Here is a 19253-nt window from a genome sequence, read left to right on the forward strand (position 1 = left end):
CTCCCCTTTCCTTATTTTCATAATTGGTGCCAAAGCCTTTGTACTGTCCCAGGAATCTGAAACACCCTCAGCATCTCTTCATGTCTTTAGAAACCTCTTCAAACCATGGTACTGGAGCTCCTGCAACTCTCTTTCCAAACATGCCCAATCTTGTGTCTTCCCAACAAAGTACTTTAGGACTTTTAGCTTTACTTGGTGCATTTGCTATTAGCTAGTAAAAGAAAATCTACAATGCCTTATCTCAAAATTATTTAGTTCACTCCCAATCAAACCCTTTCAGTAAAATTTCAACCTTCTAAACATCTTAATTCTTATACTTCATCCTCAGAAAACACCGAATCAACTACGCCATACACATGGCAAGATCAATTGGGACAAAATCTACTCATGTGAATCTAACCAAACAGATTTTCCAAAGGTAATACCTCGGATGGGGGGCTGAGTGGGAGAGATCCATTGCTCGAGAAGCTAAAATGATTGCAACCACTTTCAGCCATTTGTATGATCAATCTCTTTCTCTCTCTCTCCTGCTAAGATCCACCAAAGCCATAGATCTCAGCAGGAGGCTAGGGTGGATTAGCAATGAAGCTAATTGACTTAACAAGAAATGGCAGAGGCTGTTAAATACAGCAACAACTATTAGTCTCAGTGTCACCCCAGCTGCAGTACTGAAGTAGTTTCAGGCAATCAGAGTAACCCTGGGTATCACTGACGATGAAATGTTGCCTGATTGTATTTTATCCAGACAGATCAGAACAAATCTAATGCAGCCAATTACTGCCACATCAGTCTGCTCTGAGTCACCAACAAAGACATGGAGAGTGTCACTGATGGTACAGTCAAGCAACACTCACTCACGAACCCACTCAAAGATGCTCAGTTTGATTTCTACCAAGACCAAAAAACTCCAAAACTCACTTATTCAAAATAGTTGCATTTCCAATCCTTTAGAATAATTTGTTGATGGATTATGGGCAACATTAGCAAATACAATTCCTGTTATTTGCAATTGAATGAAGGTGTGAGGGTGGTGATGAACGGCTGCACTCTCTGTGGTGAAAGTGCATCCACAGTGCTGTCAGATTGTGAGTTCCAGGTTTTTGACCCAGTCATATTGAAGAATGGTAATATATTTCCAAGTTACAATGGCATCTGGCCTGCAGGATAACCTTGAGGTGTGCTCCTTTCCCACACCACACCTCCAAAGCTGCATCATCCCCTTTCATTCTCTTCAACTTCCTGGTTCCATCCAACTATTTTTCCCATCATATTTCCCCTTCACAATCTGGTTCCAACTGCCCTTCACCTCTCCCCTAATGGTTCCCACTATCACCTTCCTTACTTATCAGATTTTAACACAGGTAGCCTTTGTGTTCCCGCTTATCGGCCTATCTGGCACCTTCATCCTCTACCTGCACCCACCCACCTCTCCTCCCCCACCCGGCTCCTTCTGTCTCCACCTATCATCCACCTGCCTCTGTTTCCCAACTCAAGTCCCTGCCCTCTACTACATGCCTCCATCTTTCTATCTTCCTTCACTCTTCCTCCGTCCAACAATTACCCTTCCCTGGTTCACTACTCCCCACACCTGCTCCTGATGCAGGGCTTCAACCCAAAACATCAACAATTCCTTCCACCCACAGAAGCTGCTCAGCCCACTGTTCCTCCAGTGGTTTGTTGTTCCATATTCCAGACTCTGCAGTCTCTCGTGTCTCCATACCTTCAAGATGGTTGGCAATCACAATGTTCTTGCTGCCTTCCTGTCTAGACAGCGGAAATGGATTTAAGAAAAGATTTGAAGCAGTCTTGCTGAATTGTTGCAGCATAACTTGCAGATGCTCATGTAGTCTCATCATGTGTGGTACAGGCACTATTTGTTTAAGTTGATGGATAGGGCATCAGTCAAACTCGCTACTTTGTGCTAATAGTATTGACCTTCTTCAGTGGAACTGTACTTAGCCAGGCAAGGATGGAGTACACTACCATCTTCTGACCTTGCCCTTCCAGGTGATAGAAAAGATTTAGGGAATTGAGTGTGATGTGCAATACAGGAAACCCAATATTGATACGGCTGGTTCTGCTACGTTTCAGATCAATAGTGCCCTTGAGTTGGTGACAGTGGGTGTTTCAGTGATAGCAATGTTGTTGAATGATTAGACTTTTTTTAATGTTTGTCATTTCCTGGCACTTGTGTGACGTGAATGTTACTTGTCATTCACTAAGCCTGAATATCCAGGTCCTGCTGCATGCAAGCATGGAATGCTTCATAATCACGGAATCAAATGAAACTGAACATTGTGCAATCAACATCAAGCATGCACGCATCTACGAATCTGGTGGAAGGAAGGTCATTAAGACAGTTGGGCCTCTGAGACTGCCCTGAAGATCTCTGGCACTAATATCCTGGAGGATCAAGTAGCCTTAGTAAAACTTCCAACCAGCTGACCATACTTAGCTCAAGTAAGATAGTTAAGATTCCTGCAGGGTCATCATCAAAGCTGAAGGACATTGTTGCTAACGTTCCTCAGAGAAATCTCCTTTGGCCTAATAAATATCAAGTGAGCAATAAGTACTGGTTAGGGAAACTGAGTGACTCAGTTGCTTGTCTTCAAATAAGACCTGGAGATCATTTACATTCTATTAGAAGTGTTCCATTTTTCATTCAAAAGACAACATCTCCAATGGTTTGTAGTGCCGAGGGACAGCACCAGGTGTATCAGTCAAGAGTATATGTTGAGACACTTAAGATAAATTATGTAATACACTTTTGTTCAAGAAACTAGAGTACTATACGCTGAGATATAACTCAATGCAGGGGTGTGCGCAGAATTGTAAATGTGCCAATGTTTGGAGGGTGCACATCTGTGTAATTGCAGCATACTTCGGATTACAGAGTCAGTGTGTGTATAAACTTGCATAATGCATTATTTTAGACTTAATTCTCTCCCTCCACACCTTACCATGTCCCACACCTTAGAGGAGAACCCATCACTACAAGGTGGCAGTAACTTGCTGTAAATTTGTCCTTGGATTTTGCATCTGCCGAGTGTCAGAAAATGGAGAAATTAAGCTTCAAATTGGGTTGTTTCAAATTGGATCTTTTGTAAGCATTGGTTGTATTAATGTCTGTTTTGAGCAGAAATCACATTCAATCCCATCATGCTCAACTGAGCTGCCTTGGGAAGTGCACAGATCTTAAAAACTCTAACTCTTAACCAGACTGCAGTGGCTCAAAGCAACGTCTCTGTCCAAATTTATATTGCAACGTTGTTAACCCTGATGTTGAGACAATCCATTCTGTAATCCCTTTGTCTAAATATACATAGCCCATTGTGACAAGCGGTGTTGCTAGATGTAAAAGGTCAGACTTCAGAAGGACAAGCCTATAATGTTATCTTGCTCCAGCTATAATTTTATTGTGTGCAATACAACGTAAACAAAGTTGCTTTTTTATTCACTGTCAGCACAACATTCTCTCTCCATTGCAAAATTAAAAATAGATTCATGCAAAACTCTTGTACCTGTAAACTAAGTCACACAGTAACACTTTATTTTTAACATTTTCCTCCTTCACAAATCTCTTGACGGCATTGCAATCTCCCTACTGCTGTAATCCAACCTTTATAAACAAAGGCTATTACCTAATGGGCTAGAGTATCATAGGTATTAGTGCTGGAGCCACAACTATTTACAATCTATATCAATGACTTAGATGAAGGGATTGAGTGCATTGTAGGAAATCTGTTGACAAGGGTAAAATAGCTGGGGAAGATAGTTGTGAGGAGGATATGAGGAGATTGCAAAGTGGTATAGAAAAGTGAGTGGGCAAACGCGTGTCGGATAGTGATATGAGATTATTCAGTTTGTTAAAAAGCGCAGAAATCATAATATTGTTTAAATGCAGAGAGGCAACAAAATATTGTTGTAGGGAGTAATCTGGGTTTTATCATGTAGAAACTCAGAGTTATTGCACACAATAAAAAATATAGCTGGAGACACAGAAGATGGAACGTTGCCCTTCGTTGCAATGGGGATAAAGTTTAACGGTAGGGAAGTGCTGTTACAATTGCACATGATATTTGTTTTGTTTAGTTTAGTTTAGAGATTCAGCATGGAAACAGGCACTTTGGCCCACCAAGTCCGTGCCAACCAATGATTACCCCTACACTCTAGTTCTATCCTAGAGACAATTTTCAGAAGCCAATTAAGCACCAAACATGCATATTTTTGGAATTTTTGGAGGAATCTGGAGCACCCGAAGAAAACCCGCAAGGTCACAGGGAGAATGTACAAGCTCCATATAGACAGCACTCTTAATCAGGGTCGAAGCAGGTCTCCGGTGCTGTAAGGCCGCAACTCTACTGCTGCACCACTGGGTCATTCTGCAGATTCCACTGCATGCAGCTTTCATCTTATTTTAAGAAGGATTTTCTCGCATTGGAGACAATTCAGAAAAAGTTCACTGGTTTGATTCCTCGAATGAAGAGGTTGTCCTATGAAGAACAGTTGAGTAGATTGGACATAGATCAGCACATGGAATTATCGTGTTATTACAAACAGGAAACATTATTGAGTGAAGGGCAAGACCGTCAGCATAATTCTCTCGAGTATATAAGTTTCAGGCAGACGGGTATGCAAACGAGGAGTGGGAATCACATGGCTGATTCAGAAGAGTATCACAGCAGTATTTAGAGAAGATATACTGGTAGGGTTATCCAAGGAAGGAATATGGGTTGAGCTTAGAAATAAAAGATGGGCGATTGCTTTGCATGGGTTATACCATAGACCTCCCAATTGGCAATAGAGAAGAACTGAAAAAAAGACCAAATCAAGGGCAGCACAATGGCACAGCTGGTAGAGCTGCTGCCTCATAGCTCTGGTGGCCTGAGTTCAAGCCTGACCTACTGTGCTGTATGTGTGGAGTTTGCAAATTCTTCTTGTGACTGTGTTTTCCTCCAGATGCTCCAGTTTCTTCCCACATCCCCAAAACATGCAGGTCAGTAAGTTAAATGGATGCTGTAAGTGTTCCTTGTGTGGATGAACAGTAAGGGGGAGCTGATGGGAATGTGGGGAGAATAAAATGGGATTGATGTAAGATTAGTGTGAATGGGTGGTTGACGTCAAAGGTCCTGTATCTCTGTGATTTGAGAGAAATGAGAAATGATCTTATAGACAATAGACAATAGACAATAGGTGCAGGAGTAGGCCATTCAGCCCTTCGAGCCAGCACCGCCATTCAATGCGATCATGGCTGATCACTCTCAATCAGTACCCCGTTCCTGCCTTCTCCCCATACCCCCTCACTCCGCTATCCTTAAGAGCTCTATCCAGCTCTCTCTTGAAAGCATCCAACGAACTGGCCTCCACTGCCTTCTGAGGCAGAGAATTCCACACCATTTAATCTTATTGAAACATTTAAGATTTCAAGGACGCTCAGCAGGATAGATGCTGAGATGTTCATGGGGAAATCTGGAATTGGAAACTGGGAACATTGTTCCAATAAGGAATTGCCCATTTAAGACTGTGGAGGAGGAACTTTTCCTTTTTGGGGGGAGGCATACATTTTTGGAATTCTCTACTGAGATATGGTTGGTAATCATAGTATAGAAGGTCAAGATAAATTGTCAAGCTTTTTTTATGGGCAACAGGCAGAAAGGTGGAGCGGTGGCCAAGATCAGTTTAGCTATGATTTTATTGAGTGGTGGATCAGGCTTGAGATATTATGGCTTTCTCCTACTCCTATTTTATATGATGTTACCTCACAAAATCTAGGCAGTCCTCCAATTCTGGCTTGTTATATATCCTCAACATAAATTACACTACCATTTGTGACTGTGGCTTCGGTCTACTGAGAATCTAAGAACACAAATTCCCTGTCTCAACATCTCCGCTTTCTCCTGTGAGCTCCTTAAAACTTGAAACCCATAGTTAAAATCTTATTACCTCTGTGCAATATACACTCACCTGTTATTAATTCCATCCATTATCAGTCCTGCTGCCTAAGCATCTATGTGATAAGCCAACACAGACTAGTTCTTATACACGAGTTATCCATTATAAATATCCCTAATTCGCTACCGTACATCAGCATATATACACACAGCTGATGTGCAATCTTCTGTCATGCATGGAGACACAAGATGCAGATGCTGGAATCTGGAGCAACAAACAATCTGCTGGAGGAATGCAGTGGGTCAAACAGCATCTGTGGGGGGAAAGGAGTGTCAAGGTTTTGGCTTGAAACTCTGCATCAGCATTAGTTCCTCTGCAGGTTGTTTGTTGTTTCTGTTATGCTCACTGCTTGTCTTGAACACTGCCAGTAGTGCACACCCTGCCCTTTATACATGTTCACTCATTATTCACCCAATCTCACCATTATATGCCCACTATTTTTAAACACACCATGCCTGTGTAACACCTAATCGACAATACCTCAACGCATTATATAGATTCTGCATATTTACACTTCCCCATTTAATATTATCCTTTATAAATACCATCCATTAGACATGCCATGCACCATTATACACCTACATCATGTCTGTTGAATATCATCCACCACATTGTATGCTCAACTCATTCTATATATTTCATTACCCTCTCCTGCATCTCAGACTGATAGGCATCTGTCAGTCATGTTATGCCCGTGCACTGTAAACCCTTCCAGTCAACTAAACACAATATCTCGCCAGGTTTCTTCCCAATCTCAATTACATGCTCTTTGTTTCACAATCTGACCCCACCCATTTTAAAGATTAGAAGCGTAGTGTACCAGTGGCAGGATTGTGGGGTTGTGGTGGATGGAGACAGGAAGTCTCTATGATGGCTCCTGAAGGAATCTGTTCATCCTGAGTTCACAATCCCATGCATTATTGGAACAAACTTAAGAACAAATTCTACACGGTGTACTGGTGAAGCATAACAATATTTTAACCAAGTCTTCCTGGAGACTTGGTTCCGTCAACCCAGCGAGTCTACCTTCGATAATTACATGGGAAATAGCTGCATTCCTACATGGCACTGCAAGAGCATTAAATCAGTGAGAGATAGTGTGTGTGTGTGTGTGTGTGTGTGTGTGTGTGTGTGTGTGTGTGTGTGTGTGTGTGTGTGTGTGTGTGTGTGTGTGTGTGTGTGTGTGTGTGTGTGTGTGTGTGTGTGTGTGTGTGTGTGTGTGTGTGTGTGTGTGTGTGTGTGTGTGTGTGTGTGTGTGTGTGGTTATCACCACCACTCAGCAGCAGCAAGGTGCTGTCTTGGGAAGATAGGGCAAGAAAGTTGAAATCACTTGGGGCTTCCTTCATTTAAACAGTGTATCAATGCCTTTTCAGGCTTTGGCCCATCTAGTACCGTTTTCATAACTCACGTGCACAGGTGAAGCAGGATCAGGTTGAGCACTCTGAAACAGAAGAGAAGAGGAGTCAGGAGCTGCAATAATTGGTCTTCTCGAATGAAGGACAGAACATCACTTACCTTTAACAGGGAATACTGACAGCTGGCAATAACCAGGCAGAAGCATAAGACCGAGATGTCCTTGAAAAATCCTTGGTTAAGAAGGCTGAATCCAAGAAGGGCAACAAGGACGGCCAAGGAAACCGATAACACGTTTTCCCCAATCTCCTGATTCCTGTAAAAGTACAGCAGTGCAAGTATTCAAGTGCTGTTTCCAAATTATCTTTAAGGGAGATTCTGTGTCCATTGCCATAAACATGCAAGAGCTCCGGTCATTCTGAGTATCTAGAGTGATGGCTGTGTTATGGTAGCTCTGGAAAGGAATCTCAGCAAGGAATGTGGCAGGTGGTTCTCTCATGACCTGGCACATCACAGAATTTGCGAGATGCAAAGGTCGCTGAACCTGCTGATTGTTTCAAACCACACAGGGGACAATTGAGGCACACCTTGGAGGCAGAGTCCATGAACTGATCTCAATTGAAGTAGAATTCAGCAAAACCAAAGAGGCACGAGCTGGGGGTATTATTTAATATAATGTAAGGGAGTTACATCAGTAAATAATCGCAGGAGCTCCTGTTCAACAAAATCTCACCAAGGAAGAATTTATACACTTTTAAACATGCAAGTAAGAATCAGGATATATCTGAAATATGAAAGATCGTACGCTGAAGGGCAACAAACAACAAGAACACTTCAGAGGAATTCTCTGAGGAAAGAGATGAGAAAAGAGTAATGAGATTGATGGACTTGGGGATTAGTGGTGGTGACTGAGTGGGTAGAGGCATTTGAGTGAGTGAAATTGAGCAACCTTTTATTCATGGTGGGTGGACTGAGTAGAATGAAGAATCTATTTGGAATGGGTGACTAAATGGAGTGGAGGAATGAGCAAGGGGATTGAGTGGGGGGATTAACTGGACCCTGGAAGGAGGTGGAGATGGATTATAAAGAAATGAGAAATCTGGGGTCTTCAGAGATGATCTTACTGAATTTTATAGAGCATTGTGAAATTGGTGGCTTTCTAGAAACTTGCTTTCTGTTAATTCCTATTCTAAGTACATGAAGTTGGAAGTTTACATTGATAAATTCAGGACAGATATCAGGAACATATAAATACAAAGAATAGTCAATGCCTTCAATGCCAGTAAATGAGAAGAAGAGGTGAAATGAAAAGAATAGAAAAACTAGGAACAATAGAATGCTGCAGTGGTAATAATGTTGCAAGTCGCCACAAAGTTTAACTGTTCCAAAAGCAATTAAAAAAAAAAAAATCCTTTACCTGTCAAGTAAAGTTAACAAAGCCAGACGATCATAATGAATCCCCATCCACTTGCCGGGTAAGATCCAAAACCTGTAAGACTGTCTGCAGCTCGATTTTTCATCTACTTTAACAACCGATTTACGATCCCCAGTTCCCTATAAACATGAATGGAAATGTATATCTCAAACATTAAATCAGAACAACCAACTAAAACACACATATGCAATTGTTCTGCCCTATGCGAAGAAGCTGTTTTCTCCAGACAGTAAAATATAAAACTAAGGATGGTGGTCTTAGGGATGAGATGTGAAGTAGTGTCTTTACTTAGAGCATTATGAACCTTTACAGCTCTATTCGATATGTTGTGAATGATCATTTGATGGATATAAAACAAAATTGATGTCAATAAAGTTTAAGGGCTTACGCTATCAAGGAATATGAGCAAAAAAGGAGTGCTACTAGAAGAATTCAGCAGATCAGGCATAATCTGTGGAGGAAAATGGTTAGTTGACAGTGACTGGAATGGAATTGATCGTCAAGCAACAGATCTCACAATTGATAGGAATTGGAGGGTTAACTTGTGTCCCAGGCACAAATCTATATCTTTATATTAAAACTCTAGTTTGTTTGTTCCTGAACTACAGCCAAAATGGTGCACGATAGCGCGACAATTTTAGGCCCACCTTACTCACCGTCGTCCCTTTGGTGCTAATGGAAGACATTTCATTGAAATCGGTGTTATATTTTAAAAGTTATTCACATTTAAAAGTTTAAATCTGTCTCCTAGGGAGGGAGGGAGGGGGGTGGAGGGAGGGGGGAGGGTGGGGGGGAGGAGGGAGATGAAGTGGAGAGAGGGAGAGGGGGAGGGGGAGGGGAGTGAGGGGGGGAGGGGGGAAGGAGAGGGTGCTGCACCAATGCAGGAGAGGTTTGGGCCCAAGGGTCCACTTGGTCTAGTATATATATATATATATATATTACATTTTATATATTATATTTTATTATATTACTAAAACTCTCATATTTTATATGTTTATATGTATATACACACACACACACACATGTATATATATATATATATATATATATATATATATATATATATATATATATATATATATATATTTAGTATGTTCCCGACATACAGCCTAAACAGTACACAATAGTGTGACAATTTTAGCACCACCTTAATCACCATTGTCTTGTGGTTCAAATGGTTGTTATATTTTAGATTTTTTAAAACTTTTTAAACTTTAAAAATCACCTAAAGTTAAAAAAATCACTTTTCCATTTCCACTGGCTGTCAACAGCATTCAATGTCCCAATGGGACCCACCCGAGTGACGGCAGTGGCGGCCAATGAGGGGGGCCTCCTTTTTCCACCTTTTCTCTCATCAGCCGCGTTCGACGTCACAATGGGTTTGCCCAAAATGGCCACCGGGGGCGGGACCCGCCAGAGTGACAGGAGTGGCGGCCAATGAGAGGGGGGGGGGGGCTGTTGAGCCGTCGCTCTGAAACTTTAACAAATGCATTCCCCCCACCCCCACCAGGAGGACCGGCGCCCATCCCGGCATGCCTGATCTACTTCCCATGGTGCAGAGGGTCGCCGCCGAGCTGCCGCAGCATGAGAGCTTTCCACTCAACGGGACCACGGCTCACTCTGGCTGCCAAAATGGCCGCCCGGGGCTGGGGTGTGTGGCTCCCTCTCCCCTTTACTCTCCCCCCTCACCTGCCCACAGCCCCGGAGGACACTCCCCGGTCGGCAATGGGTCCACGGATCGTCAGTTGGGGGAGGGCTGCCGGGCCCGCAGGAGAGGCTTGCACCCAAAGAGATTGCCGCGCCCACCGAAGATTGTTGCCGGGCCCACAGGAGAGATTTAAAAATCACTTTTTAAACTGTAATACTTACGTAAGATGGCTGCCGACCACTTTTTAAACTTTAATACTTACGTAAGATGGCTGCCGATCACTTTTTAAACTTTAATACTTACGTAAGATGGTCGCCGCACAGTTGGGGGAGGGTTGCTGCCTGAGGGGTGCGGTACCCGCATGCGTGACTGGAGTGGCGGCCAATGAGGGGGGGTTGAGGAGAGCTGCTGCTGGCCCCAGGAGAGGTTTGCACGGAGGGTTGTCGGACTCGCAGGAGAGATTTGGGCCCAACGGGTCCACGCCCAGCTATACTTTACTAACCTTCTTGTGAAAATTTCAATCATGCAAGTTCTGTTTTGTTACCACTGCAAGTGCCTATTAACTTTTCCCCTAATAATTTTTCCTAAAAGCTTCCTCACCATCAAAGTTAATAGCACTCGCATGCTGCCAGACAATTCCTCGAAACCCTTTTGTTAACATTTTGAATTATCCATTCGCAGTGGACATAAGTGCTGTAGGACATATTACTAAATTAAAGGTGATACATAAATGCAAGCTGTCGTTTTTCTAAGCAGTTAGGGGGCTGTAAGAAAGATTAGTGATATCTGTTCAAGAGAGGTAGCATGAACAAACATATTTCTCCTGCACTTTAGTATGAATTCCATAAAAATGATTACTTTAGACTTTAGAAATATAGCGCAAAAGCAGGCCCTTCGGCCCACCAGGTCAGCGCCAACCAGCGATCACCCTGTCCATTAGCATTATACTACTCACAAGGGACAATTTACAATTTTATCGAAGCCAATTAATGTACAAATCTGTACGTCTTTGGATGTGGGAGGAAACTGGAGCACCTGGAGAAAACCCACGCGGTCACAGGGAGAACGTACAAACTCCGTACAGACGGCATGCGTAGTTGGGATCGAACCCGGGTCTCCGACGCTGTAAGGCAGCAACTCTCCCATTGCATCACTGTGCATTTTACACATTACAAATCCGGAATTAACCAGAATTCTGCATTAGGAATATTTGATTTGATGACAGAGAAAATAAGGGAGCCTGGTGGTACACCATACAATCATTATTTAAAAGCTCCTTGTTGATGACAACCTACCATAGGGGGACTCAATCGCAACATGGGAGGTCCCCAGGTTATGACAAGGTTCTGTTCCTGAGAACTATTCCTAACCCAAACTGTTTTTAAGTCGAATGAACAGAAACGGTGTGTGGGAGACGATCCCTGACACGACTGTGGTGGGAAAGCGGGCAGGTGTCGGTGCGGGAAGGGCAGCCGTCAACTGCTCAGTGAGCCTGCTCAGTAATTCCCAGATCTGGTCAGCTCAACCCAGCCCGATTGTTGAGGCTCAGGGAAGAGAAAATATGTAGAAAAGCCCTGTTCCCACCCAGCGAAAGAAGCCAGCAGCCCCACAGCAGCCGACAAATCCATTCCCATGGTCACCCAAGTGTCCCAAGCACTCGTTTGTGTGTACAGGGTGTCCAGAAGTCGGCCGTTTGTAACCCAGCAAGGAACTGTAAAGTGTCTAGATATTTCACATCGCTCACTTTTTAAAATTTTAATCGACCAGCGTAAATCGATTGTCAATTTGCTATCACTTGTTTCACATGAATGTTCAAAGTCAAAACAGCCATGCCACTGATTAGGTGATGACAGGCTCCTGTTTTGAAAGCCAAGGGATTGGAAGGAGACAGTAAATTGGAGTAAATAAAGATGCAGAAGGACCAGATATTCGACAATAATGGTACTGGAAATCTGGGCTTCATAAATGGAGTACAAATGCAAGGATATTACCTTCGCCTATGATTGAACTGAAGCTGGTTAGGCTACAATTGGAGCACTGCATTCAGACCACAAGAAAGATGCAAAACTCCCGGGGAGGATGTTGAAAACATTTACTGGAATGTCCCAGAGGATGTCAGATTTCTGCTGCAAGGTTAGACTGTAGTGTTGAATCTCCCCTTTAGGAAAGTAGGTTAAAGAGTGATTTTCTTCGCAGTATCAAGACTGGGTAAATTGAAAACCTGCTGGGCCCAATTCAAAGCAATGGCAAAAGACACAGAGGGATGCAAGAAGAAAAATATTTGCTGTATAGTGAGTAGTTATGATCTGAAGTGTAAGAAAATAACTGCAGATGCTGGTACAAATCGAAGGTATTTATTCACAAAATGCTGGAGTAACTCAACAGGTCAGGCAGCATGATCTGAAAGTCATTATCAATAGGTTTGGTGGAAAGTGAGTCAATCAGGGCAATCAAAATTAAATTGGATATGTATTTGAGATAAAATAGTTTGCAGGACTATGGGTAAAGAGGAAGAGAATGGAACTGAATATATTGCTACATAAAGAGCCAAATAGCCTTTTCCTGTGATTTCCTGCTCTTACTATTCTGCAAAACACTACTAGTGCTGGAATTGCTAACAGAACAGATAAAGGGGCAGACAACATTTGACAAAAGGGACAGCGTTCGATGTGACAGACAGCATTTACCAGCACTCACAGCATTCAACAGAACAGAGAGTGTTCAACGCAACAAACCGTTTTTAAGGGGGGAGGTAGCATTTAACAGGACAGAGAGCATTCCACAGGATAGACAGTGTTCAACAGGTCAGACAATATTCATGGAAATGACAACGGACCAACATTTCAGCCCAACTGACCTGCTGCGTTTCAGCGTGTATGGTACTTCTCTTTTAAAGGATTTTTAGAGTTGAGAGAAGAGATTCTGAGTTGTGAAAGACTGCCGTAACTCTACACAATCAGAACTACACTGATACAACAATGTCCCGGCAAATGTCCGCCTTCACCTATGCAAATCTATTCCAGTTACTTTCAATCAACTCTACATGATACTTGCCAATGACTTGGGCATCCCTTGAACTCACCTGCCGTGCCTCCGAATATCTTCTAATTTGCATCCTCCGTAAAATAACCGGCTGGTGTCTAGGGCATGGCTCATCTGCGGTTTCCTCTGCCCCGTTCTGTCCATCACCTGAAGCGTAACTGGGAGAGTGGGACTGATGATCCCTGTGGTGAAAAAGACGGTGAGATCTTATGCTATCTAAATGCCTATTGTCATTTGAAGTTGGTTCAAAACACAATCAATTTTTTGGCATTAAAAGGTTGCACGTTGAAGCAGACTCAGAAAAAAGAAACAGGATTTTATTTGGACAGACTAGATCAGGTCATGACTTTATAGAGTTATATTGCCTGTTGTGGAATTTGCCTGCAATGAGGTGATGTTGTTAAGTTGTGAGTAACCCTTCAGAATTAAGAAAGAGAGGAATCGTCAATTACAAAGCCAACAGAAGAGAAGCAGACAGAACCATGAGCTCTGCCAGAGGTTAGATGCTTGTACACAAAGCACAGAGAGAGGACATTCACATCTCATGTCCTATGCCAGGAGTTCAAAAGAGATGTCACATTAATTCATTTCTCTGAGCTTTCTTCATCAACAATTTATCTAATTCTTACCTGAACGTTACTGTAAAGTTTGCTATCAGTCTCATTTTTGCAGTGTGTTAATAGACACAAATCACTAAAACTTCAACAATCCACCATATGACCTGTTATAAATCGCAAATATTTGGCATCTGGTTCACCAGGTAATGTTTGGTGCATTTCCTTCTGATTCACAGGGTCCTCAGTTCCCACCTTCCTATCTCACTTGTTTGGACTTGATTCCAGTGTTCACTTTCTATTCACCAGTGTCCTCGTGCATGTAACCCCTTCTATTCACCAGTGTCCTCGTGCATGTAACCCCTTCTATTCACCAGTGTCCTCGTGCATGTAACCCCTTCTATTCACCAATGCCCAGTTTCTATGTTTTTCTTTGACTCACTGGGGTTCCAGTTCCTATGTTAATCTCTACTCACTGGGCCTTGGTTCCTCAGTTCTCCTACTCCCAGGGGCCCAGGTTGCAGTGCTACCCTTCTATTCACCAGGCCCCAGTTCTTAGGTTCCCTTCTACTCGCTGGGGCCCAGTTCCAGTGGTACCCTTCTAATCACCAGGCCTTGGTTCCTCTGTTCCTTTCTACTTGCTGGGCCCCTTTTCTCATGTTCCCCTTCTACTCACTAGGGTCCCGGTTATAGTGTCCAATTCTACCACTGGGGTCCCAGTTTCTGTGTTCCACTGCTACTCACCAGGGCCCCAATTCCCACTTCCCTTTAAAAATCATCGGTGTCCCTATTCAATGGAATAGGGTCCCCTTTTTCGGTCTCCATTTAAAACTACCGCATTCACTGGGAAATCTATTGTAATACAGTGTAGCATCTAAGAAAAAAAGTGAATTAAAGGTGTGTTGGGATATTAATAGAAATTTCATCCGATAGTCTGGAAGATGCGCTAATGCAGCACCAATGACATTCTGAGTTTGCTAGATTATCAGAGTTTTACTCAATACCCTCACTGCAACTCTCTCTTTTGGCAATCATATTAAATCCATCTCCACTGATTACTGCCCCCCCCCCCCCCCCCCCCCCAGGCAGCGATTAGTTCTTCTTTTCTATTTCATTAATCACTGCATGATTTTGAAATCCCCTGGATTTGCCCAACCTTCCGGAAGCGCCACGAGTATAGTTCTCCTCGCAACGTGCCCCTCTCTCCATGCAAAAGATCTTGTCATGGTCATGTCCTGAAAATCCACAACACAAATGCCAAGTGGAGCCAGATTACAGAGAGGCAGCTCGAGTACAGTCCACAGAGACAATTTCCCAGAGAAAGTGGAGAACACTGGGACAGTCCAGTGACAGTCCAGTGACAGTTCCCTTCCCCCACAGATGATTGAGATGACTCACTCCGCAGCAAATAAGCACAAACCAAGCCAGGATTTCAGGTAATGATCGTTTTGGAAATAATCCTCGGAAACTGGATGTGCTGGCCGATATCTATTCATCCATCACTGTGACGTAAACAGAATTTTTGGTTGTTACTTCATTTTTCTGTGCTGTGGGACCATTTTACGTGCAATTTGCCGCAGTTTCCCCTGCAGTACCACAGTGACTGCACTTCAGAAGTGCTTTATTTGCAGCAAAGTTCTTTAGACCATCCTTGGGACAGGATAGGTATTCTTATTAATGCAAGATATTCCTTCGTTTTCCAAATAGCTTTATAAATAACTAAATTAAATGTTCAAGTCCATTTATATATAAAATATGCAAGATCAGTAGGATTTTTCAGAATCTATTTGAAATGTAATCAGAGTTTATATTTATATTCTGCTGCCTCCAAAATGTTTTCAAAATCCTTATTGTAATTGTTCCTAATGTTCCAGGTGGCAAGCTCCCATTATCTTAAATTCTTAACAGCTGCAGGTTTACAGGCACATTAGATGCAACAACAACAAAAATATACAAATTTACAATTTGTATTTTACAATTATAAAATATATTCTAAGTAAGCCAGATATTATAGTGTAAAAACCAAAGGATAGAGGACATAGTGCAAAGTATGTAGTGGTTTGGTGCTGAGGTGGGATTGCAATTAGGGTTGTGCAGGGTGGATTTTCCAAACTACAATCAGTTTGAAGACGGTCCTGACCCAAAACGCCACTTTTCCATGTTCTCCAGAGATACAATAGACAATAGACAATAGGTGCAGGAGTAGGCCATTCAGCCCTTCGAGCCAGCACCGCCATTCAATGCGATCATGGCTGATCACTCTCAATCAGTACCCCGTTCCTGCCTTCTCCCCATACCCCCTCACTCCGCTATCCTTAAGAGCTCTATCCAGCTCTCTCTTGAAAGCATCCAACGAACTGGCCTCCACTGCCTTCTGAGGCAGAGAATTCCACACCTTCACCACTCTCTGACTGAAAAAGTTCTTCCTCATCTCCGTTCTAAATGGCCTACCCCTTATTCTTAAACTGTGGCCCCTTGTTCTGGACTCCCCCAACATTGGGAACATGTTTCCTGCCTCTAATGTGTCCAATCCCCTAATTATCTTATATGTTTCAATAAGATCCCCCCTCATCCTTCTAAATTCCAGTGTATACAAGCCCAATCGCTCCAGCCTTTCAACATACGACAGTCCCGCCATTCCGGGAATTAACCTAGTGAACCTACGCTGCACGCCCTCCATAGCAAGAATATCCTTCCTCAAATTTGGAGACCAAAACTGCACACAGTACTCCAGGTGCGGTCTCACCAGGGCCCGGTACAACTGTGGAAGGACCTCTTTGCTCCTTTGCCTGATTCACTGAATTACTGAATTACTCCAGCACCTTTTGTCTTTTTTTTTGTTGTAAACCAGCATCTGCAGTTCCTTGTTTCTACTGGTTCAAGAACCTGATGGTTGATGGGAGGAAACTGTCCTTGAACCTGGAGATAATGATTCTCAAGCTCAGGCAGCAGTGAGAAGGGAGCATGGCCAGGAGGTGTATACATTCCTTTGATGGTGATAAGGTCAATATCTATGATGGACCAGGCAATGGTCACCATTTTCTGCAGCCTCCTCCATTCCCAAATTTCCCAGTCTTATCCTATCTCACCACCATGGATCTGTGGCCCTGTAACTCACATCTCTTCATCTGCACATCCAAGCACTTTTGAAATCTGGCAAGGACTTTTTCCTCAACCCCCCTCTCCGGCAAATATTAGCAGCCCCTGTTACTCTCTGGGTGAAATAACTTGTCTCCTCCTTTCTCAATCAGTCCACCAATTACTTTGCATCAATGCCACCTTATATTTGATACCACTGTGAAGGGAAGTAGATCCTCTCCTATTTCTGCTTTCTAGTCCCCATATTATTTTAAAAACTTCAATTAAATTTCTCAGCACCTATTCGAAGGTAAACAAAATGTTAGGCATTATAGAAATGCAGGTTCATCCTTTCTTTTCTCCATCCCTTCAATTGTGAGACACTGATCTTGGACTGGACAGTCGGATTATCCAGTCATTCCTCAGAACCAAAATTTTCCTGTACTGATAACATCCTATTGAAGGCACATTTCTGTAACGTGCAAAATGCACGGAGTGGTGAAAGGCAGAAGTAGGAAAGGCTAACATTTTTTTTTAATGACTGATTTATTTTGAACAATGTTATCAATTAATCAATTAATCAATTAATGCTTTATTCATCAATTAATGCTTTATTCATCAATTAATGCTTTATTCATCAATTAATGCTTTATTTTGCTCAGTTGGTGGTAAACTGTGAATTGATGAGGACACACTGCCCTCTAGTGACTAGTGTGAGGTTGGAATATTCCTGTAATTATTTCCTCTTGTTGACTGCACCAATAAGTTACATTTCTATAGTTCTGGACTTCCCAGGGCATTTTTCAATACAACCGTTGAATTTTCACATTGCACGAGAGGATAACCAAAATTTTATAAAAACATCATTCAAACAGCATAGTTCGGAGAGATAGTCAAAACCTTTTTTTCCCAGGTTGGAGATGTCAAAGACGAGAGGGTATAGAAACTAGAGGGTAAAGTTTTAAGGTGAGAGGAGCAAAGTTTAAAGGAAATATGCAAGGTAACTTTTTTTTTTTACACAGAGGATGGTGGGTACTTGGAACATGCTGCCAGTGGTGGCGGTGGAGGCAGATACGACAGTGGCAGCAAGATTTAGAGACAGGGGCTGCTACTAGATATCAGCAGAGTAGGCACTCTCACACTTCGAGATTAGTGAAATAGCAGAAGTGCAGAGGCAGTTATGGGTTCAGTCCATGTTTGCTTTCATTGATCAGTTTACTGAGGACAATAATTGGGTTGCCATGTCACACCTGTGAGAGGCATTGGCAAGGCCACATTTGGAGTACCTTGTACAGTTCTGGTTGCCCTGCTACCCAAAAAAAGTCACAAAAATGTAAAGGATGTAAAAAAATATGTACAAGGCTGTTCCTGGGTCTGGGTTATAACGAGAGGCTGGAAAGCCTGGGTCTATATTTCCCTGCAGCAAACAAGACTGAGGTGAGTCCTTATAGAGGTGTATAAATTCATGAGGGGGCATAGTTAAAGTGAATAGCTACAATCTTTTCCCCAGGGCAGGAGCGTTTAAAACTAGAAGGCATAGATTTAAGCGAGAGGGGAATGATTTAAAATGGAAGAGAGGCAACCTTTGCATATAGAGGGTGGTGCACATATGCAACGAGCCGTCAGGGTGTGATAGAGGCAGCTACAATTACAACATTGAAAACATTGAAATTTGGTTAGGAAAGGTTTCGAGCAGGGATGTCAAACTACCAGCCCGCGGGCCGCATCTGACCCGCAAAGGGGTCGAATCCGGCACGCAGGATGATTTTGGAGAAAAAAAGTATATTCGCAACCATTTATGATGTATCTGTACGGCAGCCGTTCTCTCTCTCTCTCGCTGCTCTCTCTCTCTCTTTCTCGCCGCTCTCTCTCTCTCTTGCTGCTCTCTCTCTCTCTCTCGCTGCGCTCTCTCTCTCTCGCCGCTCTCTCTCTCTCTCTCCCCGCTCTCTCTCCCGGGACAGGCCATGCGGTGACGCGGGGCGGGAAGGGGCCGCGCCGGGGAAGGTGGAGAATCTCAGCGTTGTTGTGGAAGTGCCTGGGCTGCCGCCACCATGGACCTGAGACCCAGGTGAGTGCGTGGATAGAGGCTGGTGGGATGTCGCCGCACTGTGAATGGGGCTGCAGCCAGCGATCCAAAATCTGAGCTGCTCTCCAGTGTGGGGGCTCTGGGTTTGGGTTAAGGTTAGGTGGG

At 43.1% G+C, this 19253-nt stretch overlaps 1 protein-coding gene across 1 annotated transcript in view; it reads right to left on the reverse strand.

Annotated features, from left to right (window-relative positions):
* pcnx2 (pecanex 2) overlaps positions 1–14094 on the reverse strand; it is a 113921-nt gene extending 99827 nt beyond the window's left edge. The window contains exons 1-5 of the mRNA XM_078400031.1: positions 14060–14094; positions 13471–13612; positions 8723–8859; positions 7468–7621; positions 7361–7393 (exon numbers count right to left, since the gene is read on the reverse strand). Coding sequence (XP_078256157.1) covers positions 7361–7393; positions 7468–7621; positions 8723–8859; positions 13471–13612; positions 14060–14094 — 501 coding nt within the window. The remainder of the gene's footprint in view (positions 1–7360; positions 7394–7467; positions 7622–8722; positions 8860–13470; positions 13613–14059) is intronic.
* Positions 14095–19253: the final 5159 nt, after the last annotated feature.

This window comes from Rhinoraja longicauda, chromosome 5 (genome assembly GCF_053455715.1).
Source record: "Rhinoraja longicauda isolate Sanriku21f chromosome 5, sRhiLon1.1, whole genome shotgun sequence".
In the NCBI taxonomy this organism is placed as follows: domain Eukaryota; kingdom Metazoa; phylum Chordata; class Chondrichthyes; order Rajiformes; family Arhynchobatidae; genus Rhinoraja; species Rhinoraja longicauda.